At 35.6% G+C, this 24,723-nt stretch overlaps 1 protein-coding gene across 1 annotated transcript in view; it reads right to left on the bottom strand.

Annotated features, from left to right (window-relative positions):
• Positions 1-24,723, bottom strand: part of RYR2 (ryanodine receptor 2) — a gene marked incomplete at its 5' end in the record, with an annotated part of 385,437 nt that overhangs the window by 201,359 nt on the left and 159,355 nt on the right. The window contains 5 exons of the mRNA XM_083858180.1: positions 6,322-6,418; positions 9,763-9,862; positions 21,655-21,767; positions 22,535-22,613; positions 23,363-23,437. Coding sequence (XP_083714306.1) covers positions 6,322-6,418; positions 9,763-9,862; positions 21,655-21,767; positions 22,535-22,613; positions 23,363-23,437 — 464 coding nt within the window. The remainder of the gene's footprint in view (positions 1-6,321; positions 6,419-9,762; positions 9,863-21,654; positions 21,768-22,534; positions 22,614-23,362; positions 23,438-24,723) is intronic.

Genomic DNA, 24,723 nt, shown 5'->3' with positions numbered 1-24,723 from the left:
GGATAATTCATAACATTTGAATCCTTCTGGAAGCTGACACTAGTAAGTCATATCAGGTATTGTACTGCTAGGTCAAATGAAACATTGCTTTTAATGACATGAAGTAATGCACAAAAATTCTCTGACTATCTAAGATTTACTACAGATTTGCATTGACAGGATGAAAAAAAAATTGAGTTGCAAGGTGCAAAGAAGATGCACAACACTTGCCAAAGCTTAGAGAAAACCTGCAGATTAAAAAACCTAATCATGATATTATGGGTAATTTAAGTGTATAAGGAAAATACAAACAGCTACAATGAATGTTAGTCTTCCTCAAAGCTTGAGATATCTTGTATCTTCAGAGCCATACTCATCATACTATTTTGTGTCATTTTTTTCCTATTTTTTCCATTGCATTTTATCCATATTTTCTACATTTTTAGATTAAGTATATTAGCCACCTTAATGTCAAAATAAAATATCTACGAGCAATTCAAAACCTTTGAGACTTTTCAGTTACTCTTTATTACAAACCTTCATCTGGTTAATTAGTTGGTGCACTGAAGTCATTTTTTGGTCGGACCTATGGCTGTAAGTTAAACTTAATACACCATCCTTCTCCTGACTATTTCGTTCATCTATTTAATTCGCCTTAATCCCAACAAATGCACACCGCATTTGTCTCACTGAGTCTGTGTTGTGTGTGCAGCACCACGGACAGCGCCACAGCCCCGGCGGGACCAAGTCCTGTGCTCCCCGGCTCCCTCTCTGAGCTCTCCTCCAGCTTTCCAAGAGGGGATGCAGAGGCAAAGAGACAGTAAACGTCAAAAAGAAAGCTCCATATCTGAATCTATCATCCTGAATTACAATAATTAATTAATTACACAGGTTTAAAATAGACTACCATGTGTCAACCCCCCTGGAGAACCACTATTGGATTTATATTCTTATTAAAGTATTGTTTGGCAGAGAGAGGGCAATCATTTCACTGAAACTCACTGACTACAAATGGAATTAAATGAGGTTAAAATAAATTACATTAAATCACAATGTTTCAATACTGCTGAAGTAGTCTTGGTTGACGAACCTGCAAATCCTAAGTTCCACAGCAAGAAAGTAATGGAACAAATCTCAGTTGTTTGGAATGAATCAGACCAACATAAAAAACAATAGTGTACCTGGATCCCATACAAATCAATAAATACAAATAAGATGTCAAAGTTCAAGTGAAAGAAATTTTTGACTCCTCTCAGTGACAGACAAGGCTGGTTTTAGTTTGAAAAATCAGTCACTAAAGACCTCTATGTAGGTTTTCAAAATAATTTTTAAAAGTAAAGCCACCATTATTCAAGGCTCAAGGGTTGTTTGGGGTGCAGGAGAAAGGTTATTGACTTATGCTGATTGAAAACTTTCTGAGTTCACATTTCAGTCATAAATCATGCTCCACACATGCCAGATCCCTTATTTGCTGAGGTACAACAGACCTCATTAGCTCAAAACGTGGTAAGAAAATGCACCAGAGAATGGAATGGAAAATAAAAAAGGAGCTGGGATTGGCTAAGTCATACTGATTTTGACCATCACTTTAAAAGTCTGTCCATCCCTGAGATTAACATTAAGCATTCAATGCAATTTTAAAAAGCCTTAACATAATATGTTTCACCCAAAGAAAGTCTCAAAGGCAGGAATGGTCAAACTGCTTCTGAAATTAGGCTACATTTATCCATTGCCTCATGAAGGCCTATTCTGAATGGATGTTTTGAGAAATTGGAGTCTGCTTCAGCCCAAACGGTACTTTGAAAAGCCAGGAGCACTTTTCACTTTGTCACAGGTAATTGCTTTCCATAACGAAATATTTCTGAAGGGTCCAAACTGCACTGCAGTCATCACTTGAAAACACATATGGCAAATCAAAATGCCAATTGGTTGCAATGGGAGCACTGGTGGTTCCTTTCTACACTGGGAGCTATGACTATCAGACCTACTCCTGTGAAGTATTTAAGTTCTAAAAGAGTATGAAAGATGGTGGTATAATCAAAAGCAAGTCCCAGAACCCAATCAAAAAATAAAAACCCACCATGTCATTTTGATTACATACTTCTACTGCTATCTGCCATTAGCTTTTTTGGGGACTACTATGAATAAAAAACATTAAAACCTACCAATCAACCACCAAAAGAAACAAATGAGTAAAATCAACCCAACCATAAAGCATATCCTCCCCCAAAAGAAAAAAGTAATCAAAAACTCTACAGTCATGCCTGTATTAAAAACCAGCTGACGATTCTAAAGAACACTAAAAATAACACACATAATACAACAATGTCAATAACGTAAAACAATTCCATTTAATTGAACTCTGAAAAGGAAGGGGGAGGAGGAAACTGCTGACTGATTCAATTGTGATAAACTTATTATGAACATTTTTAATTTTTTTTAAAGTGAACCAATGGAAAGCAACTTCACAGAAGCACTTTAATGTATACATGCTCTAAATACCAACTGTCATCATAATTAGAATAAATGTATTCATTCCTTTGATATTATGAATTCAAAAGTGAAGACTCAATACTATAATTACCAAATAACAGGTTTAAAAAAAACCAAAAAGGGTCACAATTTCAACAGGAAAAGTTGTCAAAGAAAAGTAAAGACTATTCCAAGGTACCATTAATACAAAGAGTGATTTAAATCTTCTGATGGATAATCATATATAACCCTCCAACAACAACAAGTATTAAAAGTTATTAACAAATTTCTCCTGTATGAAACTGGAGGGAAAAGGTAGAAAAGAAGACTATGCAACCTTTAATTTAAATCTAAAAAACAGACATAAATCTAGGAAACTGTGGTGGCTTTGCCTCATTCCTACTGACAAACTGCTTGTATGAGTTCGTATGATGGGATCTACAATACAAACTATGCAGACAGACTGAAGGAAAAGAAGTCAGACAGAAATCAAAGTAACCACCATAAGAATACCAAACTGATGATACTAGGTCTTCTTTTGTCTGTCTATAACTGTATCTATTTTTTAATCTACCTGGAAAGGCTTTTAGAATTTGACTTAAAGAGCTACTCTGCAAATTTAGGTCTAGCTTGCTGGAGATAACTAAGGCACCCTGAAGAATAAAAATGCAGTTTAAGGATTCTATTCATAAGGTTTAAACCAGCTGTGTTAAAACAGCAACATACCTAACTAGAATATGCAGTAAATTATTTTTAAATCAGGGAACTTGCATGTACTTGACCTTTTGTCTGTTCCTGGTTTTATTCTTTGGCTGGGTCAGTAAGTGAAGACTACCAGGGTGTCTTCTCCCCTGCCTGTGGCATTTAAAAATAATAACACTATATTCCTCTACTGTAATGTCAAGCAACCCATCCTATTACCACAAACTTCTCTATTTGTACTGCTTTCAATTTGAATGTTTTTTGATTACTAAGGAAACTTCATGGAGGATCTACTTGAAACTGCTTCCTAAGAAAAAGTTCAATTTCTGACTCGACAGCAAAGTCCCCCTTCCACAATACAATGATTCCACCCTACCTTCTAGGGATCACAGTACCACAATCTAAAGGCCATATGGAGGGACACACAAGCTCAACAGTTAAGCAAAGAAACTTAGCATAGACTCAGAAAAAAACTGAGTTGCAGAAAATAATTTTATAAGCTTTTCATATGACTCCTCCTGCCATCGTACTAGGCCTTGTCCAGTGTAGATTTGGATGACCTTGACTCAGAGGAAGCTTTGTTAGGTACTGTCATCACAAAGACAGTATCTGCACTGCCACTGCTTCACAGGTCTCCACTGTGCTAAGTGAGAGTATAAACTCTCATATGTACAAAAGTATAAACATCTTGAAGTGTGGGCTCTATTTTGAACTCCTGGTACTCTTTGAAACATTTTTATACTCAAAATTTATGCAACTGTACCAATGTTCTAAGAATAGAGTAAAACTACAGTTATTTTTGGAAACTGCCTAGGAGGATACTTCACATCTAGACTATTTATTTATTCCCTGAAATAGATACCAGGTGACATTATAGAATAAAACTGTTATTTAGAGGAAGCTTCTGCAGAAAAATAAAAACGAGACAGAGTAGTTAGTGAGTCATGACAGGGATGGTATTTCTCAGTGCTCCTTTATGCTGTCATTCTGCAGAGAAGACCTACTCTTCAGGTGTATGCTGGAACAAAGAAAACTAAACAAAATCACAATAATCTATCACCAGACTACTTCAAGAGGCAATGACAGGAAAATAGGGAATTATCAAATATATCATGCCTTAGTATGCTTCGTGCACAAAAGTTACAGAATTGAAACTGAAATGAAAGACAAAGTAATTTGTCTAAAAATTTCCTACCTGACAAAATTACCCATATTTTTAAACATAATTCTGCAAGATGGTGAATCACAACCATCAAAATGATGTGTGCATACATACTGAAAACCAAAAGGAGCCAGAAATTATCTTGAATAGGCAATAATCCCAATTAGAAATAGAAGTATGGATGTTTTAAGCAATAAACTTACTAATAATTCAAGAGGAGGAAATGTGGGTCACAGAGTGATTATAAGTAATCATAGATTATATTCTAGGTTTATTAGCAAAAAATATTTTAAAATACTTCAGAAAAAGAGAAAAACTTCAGAAATGAGACTACAGAAAACAAACAAACATTTTGTTTTGCTTGTTTATCAAAGAAAGTTCCTGAACAACAGCACATTTCAGAAGATCAAATCTGTTTTTATGAAGCATTTAGAAGCAAGGTTTCTCAGTATTGCTATAAGGAAAAATAAAGGCAAAGACATACATACTATTTGTTGCCTACTGGCTCTGTTTCTTTTGGGGTTTTAGACAGATATGGGAAAGGCATAAAGAAATACAGAACATTTCAGACACCGCAGAAAGAAATACAATTTTCTGATTTGTTTATAGGCCCTGCCCTGCAGATTAAGAAATTGACCACATTCTTCCCATGTTATAGGGCAGAAAGATGCATTATGTGAATGCACCAGTAGAGCAAATCAATTTTTTCTTAATTTGCAACTTCACACTCCATTGTTGTGTTTTACACATAATGTTAGATTTGTTGAAAAGAGACAGATTTTTAGTATGCTATTAAGCACTGAAGTTTAGGACTGAAGTGTTTGATCACCCCATAAATCTGAAGTTACGCTGCAACTACATTTTCAAAAGGAATTTTGCCGGATTTAGACTGAAGTAAGAACAAACATTGTAGGATCCTATTTATTTAGCACCTTAATTTTTCCTCACTTGGAGCCTGAGGATAATAATAGCAGTGATCAAGCTGTAATGATTCTCACATGGTAACTAAAACTGAAACCTGAACTGATCACATTTTAAGTATCAGCATTATGAACTATATTCTGCATTCAAAAACTATTCCCTTGTCTGAAAAGAGAAATATCCATGAAGTGTTGGTTGCCAGCTGTCTAAGAAAATTCTGAGGTTTTTCTCTTTAACATTTAAATATTCATTAAAGAATTTTTCTATGAGAGCTTCCAGTCTTGTCCTTGTGTTTTTTTTATTTTTTCTCATTTTTTTCTATTTGCAAATCAAGAAAACTCATTTTGATGAGTGAGTTAATGAATAGCACTTCCTTTGTCATGGAAATTAAGCTACCCAATATGCTGCATTAAATAAATTATTCTAAAATATCATTTAGTAACATTTAGCAACATTTAGCTTGAAGGTATAAATAAATTATACAACACTCCCCTATCAAAAAGCTCAGGGCATATGCTATTTGAGCAAATAATGAGGACAGATGCAATCTCTACACTGAGACATGTCACTCCACTGTGTCAGTCTTCTCACTATTTTGATTTTTTCTTTAACAGAGAGAGACACATACCAGGTTGTCATCACTACTTCCATTCCAGGATTCCTTGAGTCAAGAAAACAACCATATATTAAATTCTAAACTGCCATGAGAGGTAGACCTGAGATTAATACCATATTAGCGGCCTTGAACGATTGGGCAGTATTCTTACAAAGCTTGTCCAGAGGAATTTTTTTTTAATTATAAAAATATACAGCAATGAAAAACCCAACAGATCTAATTTACAGTGCTTTTAAATCAGGAAAACTTACAATAAATTATATTTAAAAAATCACTATTCTTTTTACACCTGGTGAAATTAGACTTGAACAATATGGAAAAGAAAATACAAAAGGCTCATATCCAAAGTTTATCTCAACAATATTCATTCTTATGGATAATAAATCTCATCACAACATCTGTCAAACATCTGTACTATGACACTTAATTCAGCAATATTCATCATTCCTGTTATAAGCTGGAAACCTACCTTCTTTGTTCTTCTCCATGTTCACCCGAAGGGACAGTCAAACATTCATCCATGTGACCATGCAATAATCTCAGAACATCCCCTCCTATCAGGTATCCTTGAATAAAGAGAGAAAATAAGAGTAAATTTCTCTAAACACAGGAACATGTAAAACTACAGTTCAAACTGTAACAAATACTATCAGGTTGATTCCAGTTTTTCCTGTTTAATATTTTATATTACTTTAAAAAGAATCAGAAGGAGAGGAAGATATTTCATATCCTGGGGAGGCAGTTGAACATTGTCAAGTGAGAAAAGCTCCAAGTCAGCAGCTAGGGAAGGATGGATCAAGATAAAGAGAAGCTACATGGAAGGGATCCTACATAGTTACCAGGACTCATAAAAAAGACTGAGCCAATCAAAACAGGGAACCAAGTTCTTCTCCCCCAGATTACAACAGAAAAAGTGGGAAACTCTTCCATCTTACCTATTCACTTTTCATTTTATTTAAGATAAGAATTCCAGTTAACTTACAAAAACAAAGACTGATTTAGTTAGTTCATTATTTTTAAAGAACTTGTTGGAGTATCTGGAAGTTCTCCATGAGAAAAACTTCTGGAAAGATCCATTCTGAGCTCTACTTGACAGAAAATTCAAAACCAATAATCATGATTTATTTGGACTCCAAAGGGAAACTCTTAAATTGCAAATAACTACACTGCACATTCAGGTTCACAACCAAACATTTGGCTTTACAGTATACAAGTGTGTGTGTTAACAAACTAAGGCACAGACTAAACACATAGCATCACTATATTTGAAGTCCCAGGACTCAGCAGCCAGAAATCTGAAAATAAGGGCATAATTTGAATCAGTAAATATGTTAACAAAGGAGATCTCTTTTCATCAATCTTTCTGCATTAGAGATGTGACATTAAAAAGAAATTTAATTTTATGTTATCCTATAAATATTGTATTATAATCAGCAACTGAAAAATACTAAAACTTAGTAGATTATAAGCACAGTTCAATGGTATTTTTTCAGTCTGACAAGCAAATTTAAACACTTACTCATTCCCCAAATTCACCTCCCTTTCTTGCTAAAAAAAGTTAGTATCAAATTCTACATTTGAGTGGGATGCCATAACATAAAGGCTTGGCTTTAGCATTACAGCAACAAGATTTAAAAAAAAATTATACTGGAATTACATTTTGAAGCAATGTCTATACTAATAAGTAATGCTGTGAAGACAGATCTCTAAATGGAAATGGTGTTGAAGTCTCTCCAGTCATACTGCATACCTTTCACGAATTTATTTTGAAACTACATGGAATCTTCTTCCTGAGTACATCAGGTAATATTTCAGAATATATTTTTAAAACCTTTGAGATCAGCATAAAACTGGTATTTATGTGGCAAATTTTAGCACCAATTTTTTAAATTCTTGATTTTGACACAGCAGGGTATGCCCAGGTAACTGTTGTTACGTACATTACTTTTGACATGGACCTGTGTCAATATAATTCTATAATTTAGGTTTTGTTTTTAAAGTGACCCCCATCTACTTCATCATACGGAATTGGCAAAATTACTTCATTTAACTCTTAAGCTCTGTTTTGACTTAAACAATAGATAGTCTTCTGCATAATAGAAATGGGTGCAAAAAGAAACTACCTCCAATATCCTAGTTTATGTTACAGACTAATTTTCTATTATTTTAACTTTAAAATAATTTCATTTAGCTGAATTTATTAATCTATTTTAATGGGAATTTTTGATACAGATACTGTATTGTACAGTTATTTCCATACATTAATATTTTATTTATGAATATGACAAAGCATTTTACAGGTACTAACAACAGTTGATTTATTTCCTTCTTCATTTTTGAGGTAATTTTCTCTGGCTTTGCTATTGTTTTACTGAGGACAGAGATAAGGCCTTACATACTCAGTGTGAGATTCACTCTCCCTTCACCACAGAACTACCTTGATTACAGGAACAGTTGCTACTTTTTCAAGAATAAGGCCTTTGCTCTAATCCTTTCTGATGCTAGCCAGCTGAACTTCTCTAGAAAACATGCTTAGATCAACAAAGATAATGTCAGTACTTGAGGAAAGTGAAATTGGAAAAGTGTAGCAACAAAGAGCAAGCACATACACAGACAGACACACAGCTATAAAAACGGTATACATCATTTTCAAATTATTTCCTGGGAGCATGAGTACCCAATATGACACAATGCCATGGCAGATTTCTGCGTCTCAAAGAGACAGACAGGTCTCAGTAGTGAGGGTCATCAGCCAGAGAGGTGGCATAGCACAAATCTGGGTCTCAGCAGATAAACTATGCTGGGATTGTTAGCAAGAATGACACACCAGTGCTGCCAGCAGTGGGAGGACAAGGAGAATGGAATTACTAGAAAGGAGCGAAAGGAAAAGGTCTTCTCATTAACAGAAAGGTTTTCTCCATAAAGCTTAGGACACTGCCAAGCAATGCACTAGCATTTTTTAATAATAATTTGTACTATAAACCATGTCAGAGAATCTATACGTGCAGAGCGATTCTCATATGTAAAAACACAATGTATAAAAAAAGAGATGTTGAATATGCTATCCCTAAAATCTGAATTACCAAAGTTGCAAGAACATTCCATGACTGAGTTTTAAAATATGCCAGATAAAAAGAACTGAGGCAAAATGTCAGTGTATTTTCTTTTTAAAAATCAAAAAAAAAAAATCACATAAAATGAAACAACCTGCAGATTTAACCTTCTTTAGATTCTATTAAAACATCCACTCAAAATAGTTGTTCTGCAGGAAAGTAGAAATCTTTAGGCTTTACGTTGTGACAGACTTTCCAGAAAAACACTGTTATTCTCTGTGGAACCGGTATGGCATGAGTTCAGGGATCCTTGTCCTTTCAATGTTAGAAATTACATTAAAACTCCTTCCTAATTCCTAAATAAAATAAATAGTTCTTCAAAGCTGTTCTCTTTCTGTCTTTACCCTCCTCTTGTTTTTCTTTCTAACCATATGTTACTCATAAAACCATTTCCCATCTTCAGTCTTAGGATTTCACATCCTTCTTCCAAGCTTCTTGCACATTTTTTACTCAGTCTCAGAAACATGTAACCACGACTGCATACATCAGAATAATTTGAGATAATATTTTAAACCAGGACCAAAAGCCATTTCAAAAAAAATATTATAAATGTTATCATATCTTTAGCAAAATGAGATTTGAATGAGCTGTTCAGTATTCAGCAAAAATATGTAGAAAACTATCAGTGTTACTTTCAGTACAGCCTTCCCTCCATCTTCAGAACAGTTGTATATTTATTTATAGTATTCAATGTTTACATAGTAGAAAACCACTCCCATACTTGGCATAATAATTAGATTTTTTTAGTATTTAATTTACTATCAGTCTTTCAATAATTAAAGTTGAGTCAATCTTACCTTGGGCAACTTCACTCCCTGAACTGATTGGTGCTACACTCCAGAGTGTCTGCTGGAAGGCTGCATCAACATGTAAGCTACCATTGCCATAAGAGAGATGCTAGAACCAGGAAAGAGGGAGACTTTTATTTGGGGTTAATTGAAAATCTCATTACAGTATACAATAATAGTAACAAGCATCCTTTTGTTTCTTTCAAACAATAATTGCTCCCATTGACTGTATGAGTAAACAGACAGTTCAACCTGGGGACATTAGAAATAAAGCTAAAATAGTAAAGCATATTATGCCACAAAAAACCATATAGGAAGAGTACAGAACAGAGTCAGCTGCTTAGCATCTTAGACTTAGTGAACACTCTAAAGAACTAATTGTTCCATGCAGTGGGGTTCTTACACTTGTGTTCTTCCTTCTATGTACAGTGCGAATTTCCATGAAGTTTGAATACTGGGATACCATCCTAATCTGTATTTCAAGAACAACTCACCATTTGAGTATTTTCTGCAGGCCACTGGCTTCCTAAAACTCCCATTAAATCAAAGAAATTACATAAAACATCTACTGACTTTGTACGTCACTTAAGACAGTCCACAAAATATATCCTTGAACAAAGCTCTCAAGAGCTGAGTAAAACTGAAACAATCTTTTCTTGCAAGGCTCACTTCCTACCTATGCATTCAATAGATGCTCTTTGGCTGCGTTACTCCCTACCTTCTGCCAATGTTGCAGGTCTTTGCCATAAGTGCAACAGGTGCTGTCTGTTCTCAGAATTCTATGTGTGTGAGTGCCTGTTAGTTTCAGTCACATTGTCTCAAAAATTCTTATCTCAAAGCATTTTGTATTGCATCCATAAAAAATCCTTTGTCCCTCCCACACTATCAGCCACTTCCATGGATAGATTGTCAATGCCAAGTAATATAACCTTATAGAAGATTATGGAACCAAGCATTCTGTGAAAAAGCAGCTGTTTTGAAGCATACTGTTTATATTACCAGGTATTAATTTTTCAAGTGCAGTAATATTAACATATTTTTATCAGATTTTTATTTTATTTTATACTACTGGAATGTAATTGTGTTTATAGAGTAGTATTGGTCTCTGTTTCTATATGTTGGGACTAACGTTAACAAATTCTGGGTAAACTAATTAATGACACAAAAGACAAAAATGTCAATGGAAGTCAGAAGAGAGTAGATTCTCATGACATGTGCAGAGTTCTGTCTTCCTGACTGCACATGACCTACAAAGTAAGAGTTCTCACAAAAGCCATGTTTACACTGCACCTGTGCCACTCAGCTTGTCACAGAGAACATAAATGAACAAACAAGTTCTTTGCCTTTTATTGTTCATTTACTGCAGTCATATAACTTAGTGAAATGGCAGGCCATGATGGGAGATTAGAATCTGCAGCACAGCTCCAGTTCTATTTCGCCCTGTGGCTCCTAATTTTGTTAGGGTTCTTCTGTGATCACCACATAGATCCAGTTAGCAATTCAACCAAAGCATGATTATTACTTTTCAAGGAAAACACATTATAGGATAGACAAAAGATGAGGAGAACTCCTCTGTCATCTAGATCTGCCATCAACAGAGCACTTCTTGTAACTGTGCATTTTGCACATGTTAATTAACTTATTTTCAATAGTACCAACTGAATTAGTGTGACATTTTTATAGACAGGACACTGAACAAAAATACATTGCTGATGTCTCTTCAGAATACTTGTAATTTTTATCCATTCATTGGATTCAAGTTCCCATTCTAATCCAAATGTCTCAAGGTGAGTCAACAGGGATTGATAACCTTAAAAAATATAGTTCAAATGATACAACATATGACTTCCAAAGTAGAGTATATTCCGCAATTCCCTTCTTATCCTCACTTCCCTAGATTCCTTGCAGCATCCTTCAATTTAAAATTTACAGCAGGGGTCCTAACATTTACAATTCCATAAACCATGGTGTTCACTCCTTGGAAACATTCATAGAAAATGGTAAAAGGAAGTTTTGACCATGAAGAGAAAATACCCTGATAAGGAATATCTAAGAATTCAATTATGTCAAATGTACTGAAAAAATCCCAAAAGAAGGTTTGAGATGCCAGTATTTATCCTGGCATTGTCTAAGTTTTTAGTGCTATACTTTAACAATCTCAGTGTTGTTTTAAAGCAATCTGCTCTCTGTCTATAACTTACTGGAGTTTACCTGCTTGGCTTGGTACTTTCAGCCCAATAAAGGTATCAAAATGAAACAAGTTCCATGAAGCGATATCCAGGACGTGGACATGACACTCACACTGGTGCTGAACAGCCTCCATACATGCTACACAGATATTTGCTACCTTGGCATATCAGGGCATCTGCAGAAGTGGAAGGTTGCCATCACTCATGATGACCGCATGCATAGCACATCTTTTGGGTATGTAGTAACATTTGAAAAGCAGAAATATGTTGGGTTCGGGAATCCTGCTGTCTCTTCTAGACAGTGGGTCTTCTCCACTACAGGCAGGTTGCCTCAAGCAAATAATATATTTTCTGCAGTAGTCCAGGTTCAAGCAAAGAGCTAGATTTGTCTTCCCTACTGATAGACTGATAACCTCCTAAACCAACATTTAACCTGCAATAGGGTTTTTATCACTTTTCAGATTAAAATCATGGTATTTTATGAACATGGGTTAACACTACAGTCCACAGGCAGTTTTTCTCAAGGATAAACTCCAAGACTCATCTCTGAGAATACTGCATGTTTCTCAATTGAATTTAATGACATATTGTAAACTCTATACTGCTCTGCAGCAAAGTAACATCATCATAACTCTGTCACTAGGTTTTCAAAAAGAACACAGTGTCTTTAAGCTCACTGAGGAGATTGAGAATCAGACGGTAATTTCCACAAGAACCCTTTAGCAGTGATTGCTGCATTTACAAGAGCTCTGAATGACTAGAGCTTTTAAATTTCACAGTCTGCATGAAACTTTCTCTTCTCCAAAACATGCATGCATGAAAAGAGAAAAATAAAAAGAAAGGAAAACTTCTGCTTCGGACTTCCTCTTGGCTAAGGTGTGCCAATTTACCTGTAGTTTGATAACTCTGCCTTCAATCTTAGGCCATTTGAAATAGCAAGAATAGCTAAAAAAAATAAACATCATTTACTGTCAATGAACTATGTATAAAGCATTGCACTTCTCAGAATGCCTAAGTACTGCACAACCACAGCATCAGCCACACTCCTTCAGATTTCTTAGTACCAGCTGGTGCAGAGATAGATGGAAGCTATTTCCTCTCCTGTATGCAGAGATTCTGACAGCCCTTGATTCCTGACTTAAAATTACTACACTGATCCCAACAGAAAAGCAGTTTCAAACAATTTAGGCACCTATCCTCAAGTGACCTAAGAGCCTCTGAGACATTCCAAGTCTTGAACAGACACCATTCCCACAACAGGTACACAAGAATGTACTTGTATCTATAACTAAAGAAAACCAAAAAAGTAACAAAACAAACTATACACCTTTTTTTTTCTTTTCTTTAATTAGGAAGGGAAAAACATTTTGCATCAAAGCCCCAATTAATTGGCAAACTTCAGGAAAAATTCAAAGGTTAAACTAAATACACAATCCCTAAAAACAAAACCTCTTGTTAACTTCTTGCTTATGACATGCCATTTCTATTAATATTTATTACCTGAGTAATTTAAAAATTATTCTGTTTCAGTGAATTATATTGAAACGGTCAAAACAAATACAAATATTTATTCACAAGGAAAGAAGATATGGGACAGAACTAAAAGTAATAACTACATCTGTGTGAAATTTTTTATAGAATTAGGGGTTTGTGCTTATGTTTTATAATGGTAATATATACAAACATATTCATTGGAAGATCTATGAACGCTTAGGAAAAGTTTGAATAAAAATGGGTAAACTTACACTGCTGAACACAAAATTACTATGTAAATTTTGATGCAGAGTAGGCAAAGTCCAGGAAATTTCCACAGGGTATAAAGTACTAAAAAATGCTGGTTTCTTTACATTTCTCCAGAGTGCTTAAACAGTTGGCCCTCAAACCCAAAAAGCAAAGGGAATTTTTTCATTGATAAAGACAGAAAATTGCAGCAATGTTTCAACTCCTTCACAGAGCATAAATTTACCATCAGTAATGGGAGAGTAGAAGGAAGCTAAAGCCCACAGATACTCAGAAATTTACCGTTACGACCAGAACTATCTACTCTGCTACCGCATAGCTGTGCATGGCTAATTGCAGGTGCATGGCAGGAAAAGCACAAGGGATCCATGGAGAGTAGAAGGGGGTAGTTTGCATTCCCCCCTCTTCATAATAGCTCTCCTTCTGCCACTGTATCATGAGAAGCCTGAAGCACAGCAGCTACTATGCTTCCAAATAGCAATTTTGCATGATTAGTCAAAAGAGCTTCCATTAACAAAGTATTAATCTTACAGAAGCAAGCATCAAAAATTAGGAAATGTCAAACTAAGTACCCTGTGGAAAAAGAATGGCTTCTAATGAACACATCACACTACAGTCTTCAGTGGCATAATATTATTTTTTGCACATGTGCTGCCCCATTGTATATACAGGATAATGGAGCTCACTTGGTCAACAGTTCCTCAGTGCTTTGTTTTCCACTCAATCTTCACTCTGCAGCCTCATGCTTTATTCAATACAATCACTTCTTCAAAGTTTTGAAAAGAGAATTATTCATTTTCTCTTTTTAGGCTTTTCTCTTGCACCATTTACAGTATTTCACAAAACACAACAAATGTTAATGATTTCATTTTCTCAAAACCCCAGAGAAGTAGTATTATAGCCCATTTTTCATTGGGGAAGGGGGTACAGAGATTAAACTAAGAAATTTTCATTAATCTAAGATGGCCATGTTGAGGTGACTGCATTATACGTAGTTTATTGGTCAATCCAAATCTTATATTCACCTCAGCTGTAGGTATCAGGACTGAGCAACTGTGAGGTTTCAACCTCTAAGGAGGAGATGCAAGAGACGCAACTCCAATAAGAAATGTTCCCAGTAAGGGATGTTGTGACCTCTTCAAAGCAAGCCCAGTATTCAAGATCACCTGCTCAGCAAATTCCATAGCAGAGTCCGGTACAGAGCCTAATTCTCACAGAAAATAATGAACCATCATACCACCAATCTTCCAAATGCAATTCCCAGCCTGAAATTTCATCTTCAAATTTGCTTCATACCACAGCTTCCCTGCACAGCCCTGACACATCCATTGAACTTTTATCATCTCTAAAATAGCATTCCATAAAAAGCTGGTGTGACTGTACACTCAGGAGATTTCCTAAAAATATACCAGTACCACAACTTCAGCATTTTTTAATGCCTTTGATTTTTTTTTAATATTTATTTAGGAAATTTATTTTTTGTGTTATCATTTATATGTAATTTTCCTAAATTAAATAAATTAATAAATAAAAATCCACCATTACAGTTCTCTACCTGTGGTTCATGTGGGTAACTTGAAAACCATTTTTTAGACATTTCCTTCTTATCCTACTATAAAAATCATGACAGGAATTGTCAGCATACCACATGTGACTACTGTGCCTTATTACAATGTGTTTCCTGGATAGTTGCTGGTTGTAGTTACCATCTAGCCTAATTGCTTCAGGCCTCTACCACTCTCTTTTCCTTTCCAAACCTTCATCCCAGTCTCACTAGAAATTCTTCCCTCTGAGGGTAGTGAAGCACTGGCACAAAGAGACTGGGACTGCCCCATCCCTGGAAATGCTCAAGGCCAGGTTGGATGGGGCCCTGAGCCACCTGCTCTAGTGGAAGGTGAACCTGCCCACAGCAGGGAGGTTGGCACAAGATGATCTTCTGGGCTCTTTCCAACTCATAGAATCTATAGATTCTATCTATGATTCTATGTCTCTCATTTAGCCAAACCAGCTTCCTGACCTAATTACAGCCCACATTAGCACCCAGAATTAGGACCTCCTCAGCCTCAAAAGGTTCTCCTTAAACCTACAAAGCCTAAACAGGGTCTCTCAGCCTTTTTTCTTGCTGAAACTCTTCCTCACCACGTCAGCCAGCATTGGACTTCTTTCCAGAATCTCACAACTCCTGACTCTCAACACTTTTTTCATTTCTTGGCCTCTTTCTGATCTTTGTCCAGCAGTCTGGTTCTCCCCAGGAAGCTCACTCCTCTACAGATCTCTCTTGCCATCCTCCATTTCCAGTCTCTCTCCACTGGTTCTTCTCTCAATTCTCCCTGCCAAAACCACGCAGTTTTTTGTCCTAAATTTTGAACACAACGAGTTTTAACCAGTGGGTGGCTACTCTTCCCTTGTCACCAGCTTCTTGTCCCAGACAATTTGTTAGTCCCTGCCTACCTTCAGTTAACAATCTTTTCAGCCACTCATCAAGTCCCACTCAGTTTCCCTCCTTCCCGATTCAGTCCCACTCCTGTCACCGACATATCACCTGTCTTTTGTTCCTTCTACTTTGTCACAGCTTCTTCCTCCACATATCTTAAGTGACAGGAGATCAGCAGCAGCACACACAACACTGAGTTCTCAGCTGTCAATACAGTGCCTGGCTTCATTCCTGCCTTGAGTAATCCATTTCAAGGAATACCTGCTCCCATCAGGGTTGGCATATATTTAATTATTCACTGCAGAGGGAGTTTAAACAGTTCATTAACACACAGGAGGTGCTAGCTTATGTAAAATAGACACAAGAGGTCTAGCTTTTGTAAAATAGATAAAGTCATCAGACTTTTATCTACTCAAAGAAAATTTAAACACTCTTCTCTAGTCACGAGCAAGCTCCATTGTTTCAGGAGAAAGTTTCTTTACAAATTTTAACCAGGGAGAGGCTTATTGCCTTTTAATTAATTTTCTTGGGTTTTTTTTTTTGTTTGTTTGTTTGGTTTGTTGTACTGTTTGTTTTGGGTTTTGTTTGTGTTTTAAGTTACCAAGAATACGCAATGTCATCAATCTTAATTATGTGGCTTTTTTTTCTTCCCTGTCTTTGAGCTCCATATCATCTGAGCTCTTCCGGATTTAAAAAACAAAACAAAACAAAACAAAACAAAACAAAACAAAAAAACCTCAGACTGTTAAAAAAAGGAAAAAAACCTAGAAATAGATGCTACTAATTCTAGTTATTCTCTACATCACAAGCACTTGATTATAAGGACTTGAAACTTGGAAGCAGGACTCCATAAGGCAGAGCAGCTTGACAACCTTAATTATTGGAAAGTCCTACCAGCCTCCACAATAACATTTCAAATCATTGTATAAAGACTCCATGGGAACTGCATTATGATCAGTGTAACAGAGCAGCTCAACACTACATTGGTTTCACTAAATTCAGGTTTGTTTATGCAGATTAAAAATATTCTTTACAAAAACTTTTTTCATAGTTTTTCAACGAAGGGAAACGATGGAATTGTGAATTTACACAGAAGTAAGTAAAGTCCAATACTGAGTTTCATACTTTTAGAAAAAAATGTGAAAGGGAAGGATAATATTTTTTTTTTACATTTCAGAAAAAAACTTGGCACACTGTTATGTTCCCTGATACTACCGCACCAAGAAGTGATACAGATACTTAGAAGCTGTTCCACGCATATGATAATAAGAGAAATAAAACTAGGACCTGGAAATAAACAATGTATTTGATCTGAAAGGATACAGAGGCAGTGCCTTTGCAACACTGAGGAACCTGTCCCCTTTCCAGAAGTAATGTTGTATATCAGCTCCACCTTTAAAATAGTAAAATCTAATTTGGATGCTATTATTTTTGAAAGGTAACTCTGCCATCAGTTCCCAATTAGTTGCTAGTTAATTTTCAGTAGAGAAAAAAAAAAAAAAAAAAAAGAAAAAAAAAAAAAAAAAAAAAAAGGGCAGCTCATTTTCAATCAAATAAATTTCAAGCTGCATAATGCAGCTGCAGGTCAGCATCACAGTCACTGAGACAGTTAATTCAGTAACTACATATAAACCACAGGGTTTATATGCTGTGTTGTACTGAAATATGCGCACTGTAGATTCAAAACTGGGTGGGGTTTCCTTCTTCCCTGACTTCTCTGCCAGAATAACTCATTTATGCACTTTGTATTTCAACTTCATGTCTAAGGACTTTTTCTTGAACTGTGCTTAAAAGCTATTTAGAGACCTCATGAATTTGAAAGAAATTGCAGCTAATTGAACTTCTAAGTTATTGAAAATTGGTAATATTGAAAGCAGTCAGGATACGCAGTTAACAAGAGGCACAGGCAAACCTCAGTGCTGAGGTAGATGCTACTATGTACAAGTTGGGGAAACATGCTGGAAATAACACATCCATTCTTTATCAGGCAGTACTTCCTCAAGAAAGGAAACATAGCAACTCCATCTTGAATTTAAATGGTGGCAATATTTATAGCAGAACATCTTTTTGCTCTACGCTAACAGGGTTCAGCAGAGCCAAGTTCCCTCTCTGAAGTATTTGGCAACAGTGCAGCTCACACATTATTATATAATGCCACAAGCACTTATGTAAGTGCTTTTCCTCAGAAATGCTGAACAGATAATAAGAATCCAAAATCTCATTGTCTAGTTAGATGAGAGTCAGAGCAAGTGAATGCTTTGCCCTGGGACATTGTCATGAGTCAAAAGTCAAAATCTACCCCCCCGGACCTTCAGTTTATGATTTTAATACTGATCTTCCTATCAGTTTAGTACTTGTTTGGTGTAAGAAAAAAGGTAACTCTTTGGGAAAAAAAATAGAGCCATTTGTCCCAAAATACTTTATTTTGTGTAAAGAAAAGTGGTACTACAGCAAAGTCCTGATATTTTCCTAATATTTATGAGTGCTGCCAACCAAATTAGGTCTAAACAAAAATCTACTGATTACACAGAGATCATAAAGTGTTAAAGTCAATCTTTAATTAATTAAGCTAAAGCCACACAACTGGAAGACTGACTTAAGAAGCTGACATAGTTCTCTTGCATTATACAAATTCAACTAAGAGCTCACTACATTTTGAAAAAGCTATGCCCTATGAATGAACTCTATTCATCTGTTATTTTTACACGCACATCTTTGCCCCAGGATGGCTAACCTATTTTTCTTCATTCAGAAAGAATTAGCCAATTGCTTGAAAACATAGAGCAATACTGCAATATACAAAGGTGACATCCCAGTCCTATTCCTAACAGCATATTTACATAGAACATTTGATGGAGAATTTACATTTCCTAAGATTTCAATTGTAGAGTATGCAACATATATAAACCCAACCCTCAGCATCCTGATGAACTTTATTTTCTGTCAAGGAATCCATATGAAGAATTCCACTCCCTTAGAAAAAGTATTCCTCAACTGTATTCAATAGAGCTTATTTGGTCTCACTATCAGGGCAGAGTCACAAAAATAGCTTCTTCTTTCCACAGTCCTAACTTTTGTAAAAGGTATCAGCTGCTACATTCTTTAAAGAGTTGTACAAAATAGCAGCTACAATAAGACACTGCACTCAACATGTAAACGATGAATGGTGAATATTTTCAAACTTATATCCTTTGAAGTTATTTTTGTAATCAGCCTAAATGATTAAGACAGAGAGACAGCTTTCATGAAAAACATTCACTTATTGGTAATTCACTGATTATTTGTTATCGACTGTTTCAATTTTCATGAAAGCTTCATTGCTTTATTGACAGTGCTGATATAATTACTGAATAGGTAGCAAAATCACAAATATTCTTATGATCCTGAAGCTACATAGTTTATCAGCTCTTAATCTAGTCTTGAAAAGCATCTGTTCGTAAAAATGTGTGAGTGTATGTTACAGCAAAATTAATTTGCTGAATCCTTGCTCCATCTTACTGTCAAACCAGAGCTGTATAACTAAAATAGGCTTAATAACTCTTCATTACAATCTAGCTCTAAAACACTTTAAGACTGTAATACAGTGTTATTTCTCTCTGCACTGAAAATATTATTTATTTTTAGTATATTGATATTTTGCATGGAACCGGCAGTACATGCATTATAACGCCACATATTAAGTAAAATCAGTCTCTGCAGACAGAATTGTGCCTCTGGCTGTATAAAAGTACACGTGACAGCCTTGAGAATCAACAGCTAAGGCACAAATCTAAATAATAGGCTGAACTGATTACTACTAATTAGAGGCCAGGATGTGCCTACACAGAGACACAATCGGTACCAAAATTCAACTTCGGCAACTCAATTCAGCAATTCAAAGAAATCCAACATCTTTAAATAAAACCTTTCCATTAATTATATTTCTCATAAATTCATCTCACAATAAGTTTTTTTTTTCACTATGGGTAGTTACAATTCTCATAAAAGTAATTATTTTAAATAATTTGAAAATGCAAAGATGATCAGAAAGTTTTCAGAATATCTAATTACAAGAAACTCATTAAATGAGCTATTGAGCTTCTAATTAGAAGTTACAATTATATTCTAACAGTTATATTCTCATTTTCCTTTGTGTTTCCAATAGAAGAGAGAATATTTTCAATTTAATATATGATGTCTTATTAGACTATTCATTTTTTCTTTTATTTAAAAAATAAAAAAGTCTCACAAAAAGTTAAAAAGTGAATAGTATAGGATAAACTTTAATGTTATATGCACATGTCTCAGAATCAGAGAATACCCAGAGCTGGAAGGGGCCCACAAGGATCATCAAGTCCAACCTCCTCCCCTGTACAGCATCTTCCCCAAGAGTCACACCCTGTGACCAAGAGTATTGTCCAAACTCTGTCACAGGCTCGGTGTTGCGACCACTTCTCTGGGGAGCCCGTTCCAGTGTCTAACCACTCTCTGGATAAAGAACCCTTCTCTAATACCCCACCTAAACCTCTCCTGACACAACTTCAGGCCATTCCCTCAGGTCCTGTCACTGGTCACCACAGAGAAGAGATCAGTGCCTGCCCCTCCTCTTCCCTGAATGAGGAAGCTGTAACTGCAGTGAGGTCTCCCCTCAGTCTCCTCCAGGCTGAACAGACCAAGTGTCCTCAGCCACTCCTCAAATGCCTTCCCCTCAAGGCCCTTCACCATTTTCACTGCCCTCCTAGATCTGAGACAGGATTTTTGACAAACTCAAAACACTTCCTCATTACAGAATCTTTTCTTAAGTAGTCAGGCCAAATCACTGGGGCTGATTTCTCAGAAGCTTCCAGCAAAATTATTTTCTTCTTAATTTCACCTTTTTTTTTTTGCCATAAAGAGTAGTTCAGCCGTTTGCAACACCAAGAATAAAGAAATTCATCTTAAAGTGTTGACTTGCTTCATTACAGAACAAATGGGAGATCCTTTCACAAAGAAGAAAGTTGTGTAAACCAGTGATAAGAAGTAACTAGCACAATAACTTGTAAAATATTTTAATTATATTTAATCATTAAGTATTTTAATTATATTTAATTATGAGATGTTAGTAGCTCTATATATTACACTGTACATAATTTCAATAAAATATGGCTATTTTAAGCCCGCAAATCCTATGGACCTGCGTTAGACATCCCAAAATTTTGTACGAAGTTTTAATATAGATGATAGCATTGTTAACCTCTGAACCCTCTCATGAATTCTGAACATCTCAATCATGCAATTTGGAAATTATTTCTTTTTTCTGTATTTGCTTATTTTCATCTAAGGAAATTTTTTAACTCATATTCCACTGCTGAAATGAATAAAACTTAGATTAGCCATATATCAAAGTCACACTTTCCAGATCTTGAATGTGTTGTTTTGCAAAATATTATTAAAAAAACAGCTTAAGCACCTTAAGTTTTACTTTTAGGAGGTGCAAATGTAAACCAGATTTTACTGTAAAACTTTCATTAACTCTCTTCTGTAGAAGAACCACTGTACAGATAATTTTATACAACTTACCAAATATCTTTCTGAAGAGACACTGACTAAAATCAGATCATCTCCAACACGGACTTTTTCTCCTTCTGATCTCTGTTTGGAAGCAGGATGTATGGTCCACCAGCAAGCCTCACCTAATATCAATATTGATTAACAGCAATGAATGAAACAAGAAAGGCCCAACGTTACTGATGTTACTGTCACACTTGCTTCAGTCTTAAAAGTTCTGATCCAGTTTTCACTGGGCCAAACCAAGTGTCCATGTGTTTTCCATAAATAGTATAATTTCTGCGTCATCTTGTCAGAAACTCAGCTCTAAATAATACACATAAGCAAAAGACTAAGACCTCTGAACACTGATTCCAGAGTTGAATAAGATGATAGCTCTCTGTGTTCTCCAGGCAACCTGATCCAGGCTGCTTTTGCCAAAGCAATTCCCTGTCACCCTCATTAGAGATTCTGGAAAAGACACTGAAGAATATTCTGCTGAGAATTTGGACAAAGAAATAGAGCAACCCATAACTAAGGACAATGAAAATAAGAACTTCCAAACCACTTAAAATAATATTTGAAAGATCACATAAATCCAAATTCAAATATGTTCTTCCACTTTTACTGATTGTTAGTACCTCTAATCCCCCACAATATGTGTAAGTATTAAAATCACAAGTTCCCACGATAAATCTTGCTTTCAGATGGGCTTCTTTAATAAAACCATGTTATTCAGAAAAGAACTCAGATTTTTGAACTGCTCAATTGTTGCAGCTATTACTCTTATATTACTCCTATCCAAAGCAAACCTTTAAAAAACAATAAACTTAATCTAATTATGCCATATTTGGACTTTTATTTTTATACTTACAGTATTCTTCATTATACAGCCTTTTAAACTAGTGGTTACCTGTTGTGTCCTCTTGCAATCCTACATCAAATGCCAGCTTATCCATGGACGATCGAGATGTAGAGAGACAGCATAGATACTACCAAAAGAAAAAAAGTATACATTACTTGTTCTGCTCATTTCTAATAATATATAAAAAACCATCAACCTTCTAACACAGGATTAAATATTCTTAGATTATCCCCATTAGTTATTACCAAAAATGTGTATGCTTGATGTGCTGAAATGCTCTCACAGAATCTTGACAAAAATATATGTTCTAAAATAACCTCTCAGTCTACCCAGGTTATTTTGTACTAAGACAGGAATACTAAGACTGGAAATAAAGGATTTAGTTGGATCAGATTTCAGCTCCATGAAGCCTCACCTTTAGGTAAGGAGTAAAGGTAAGGAGTTTGGAACCTGTATAATTCATCAGGGAGTTTCCAACTACGACTTCTGTCCAAAATACATCTAAGAAGGAATCTCCTTTTCCACTCAGTCTCTAACATATACTCCAGTTGACAGCAAGGTGCCAGCTGTAGATCCAACCACACCTTTTGCAATATGGAAAATCCAAGGGGAAGGAAACGAAAATTCACCAACTCAGACTGACCAACAGGGGATACAGCACTAGGGGCGCCAGACTTAGTTTTGGAACTTACCCAGGTACAACCCAGCTTGGTTTTGTATTTCCAAGCACCTACCCTTCACAAAGATTTCTAAAACCACAGTAAAATGCCTCTGATGTGAGTAATTCTCCAGACACCAGTAAACAGCAACGTTCCGTAACTTTCATGCAAAAAAGGAATCACTGCTGCTCCCAAGTCACGTAACATGGTTACATACCATGCCGCTGTAGGAATGCCGCAGCAAGATTGCGTGCCCGTAGAGCAGGGTTCGATGTCCTCCACCTTGTGCAGACTGAAAGGTAAAGAGAAATTATATACTGGCATGTTTTAATAAAATGAACCCTTTTGAGAAAGAAAGAAAGATGAGAGAACACTGTGTACTTTGAGCCATCGATTATTTGGTAAAAAATATATTCTAGAATCTCAAATACTTCTTCCTTGTGCTGAAAGCAGAAAGAGCAGCTTTGATGTATGTCATGCTACCCTCTACAAACTTACCTATTGTTAAGTGTCTTCATATTCACTCATTTTCCCTAAAAATTATATCCTTTTCTAGAGAGACGGTATGCAGAGGAAAATTTTTGAATATTTTCCTCATTTTACCAGAGAGTAATGTGGTCTTCAACCACATTGAAGACCGTCAACCTGCAAATTGCTTCGTCCCACATGGCTTTAATACTATCAGAGAGAATTCTTTGTCTGCTAGGATAGGAAAATGTTCAAAGACATCCAAGCTAACTCAACACTATTTGGGAGTTCTGAAAACTCAGAAATCATGTCCAAGTAATTGTTCCTCTTGAAAAACACAGCATAAATCTCGAGTAAAAGAAAATTGAAATGATAAAATTTGCTTTTATTCCAAGAAACTACAACCGTTTCCCCCCAATATTTTCACTACAGTTTCTATTTATCAATAATCAGTTTGACCATTCATGAAAAAATAAATAAATTTTGTTAAGGCAGGAACAAGCCTTTAACTTCTTCTGAAGATTTATGTATTCCTTATGCTGAAATGCAGATAACTAGCACTGGACAGGAGCAGACTGTCTGACAAGACACTGTCAAGAGCATAAGCTCACACTTCCCGGGCAGAACAACTCATGTAACATTTTGCACAGCACACTCTCCAAGAAGCAGTGATAAGTAAATATTTTATGAGTCTATAAATGTGACAACTCCATAAGCAGCATTATTCTTTCCTATATGAATCGGATATTTAATTTGAAGGAATTTAATTTCTTATATATGGTATTTATACACTTTCTTTTACCATCTGCTCACCTTCTGTTTGACAGGAACATCAGATTCATTACAAAACAAATTTTAAAAACCATACTGTCTTACATCTCTGGCAGCATTTCAGTGCTGAAGATCAATTTAACTGAATGGCTATGATGGCATTATGCAATTATTTCTCTTCCATATTTATTTGTTGTCCTTCCTTATATTTTATGTGTTAGCATTTATTGAACTTTGAATTACTTAGTCAAGGAAAATAACAAGAGGGAGAGGTGGTGAAACACCAAGCACTTTGAAAGTAATAATTTTTAGCATTTTTAAGAATCTGAAAAGAGTTTC

The sequence above is a fragment of the Zosterops lateralis genome (assembly GCF_965231275.1).
Source record: "Zosterops lateralis genome assembly, chromosome: 3".
Taxonomy (NCBI): Eukaryota; Metazoa; Chordata; class Aves; order Passeriformes; family Zosteropidae; genus Zosterops; species Zosterops lateralis.
Note: the sequence above shows the minus strand (reverse complement) of the source record. Positions and strands in the feature narration are given on the sequence as shown.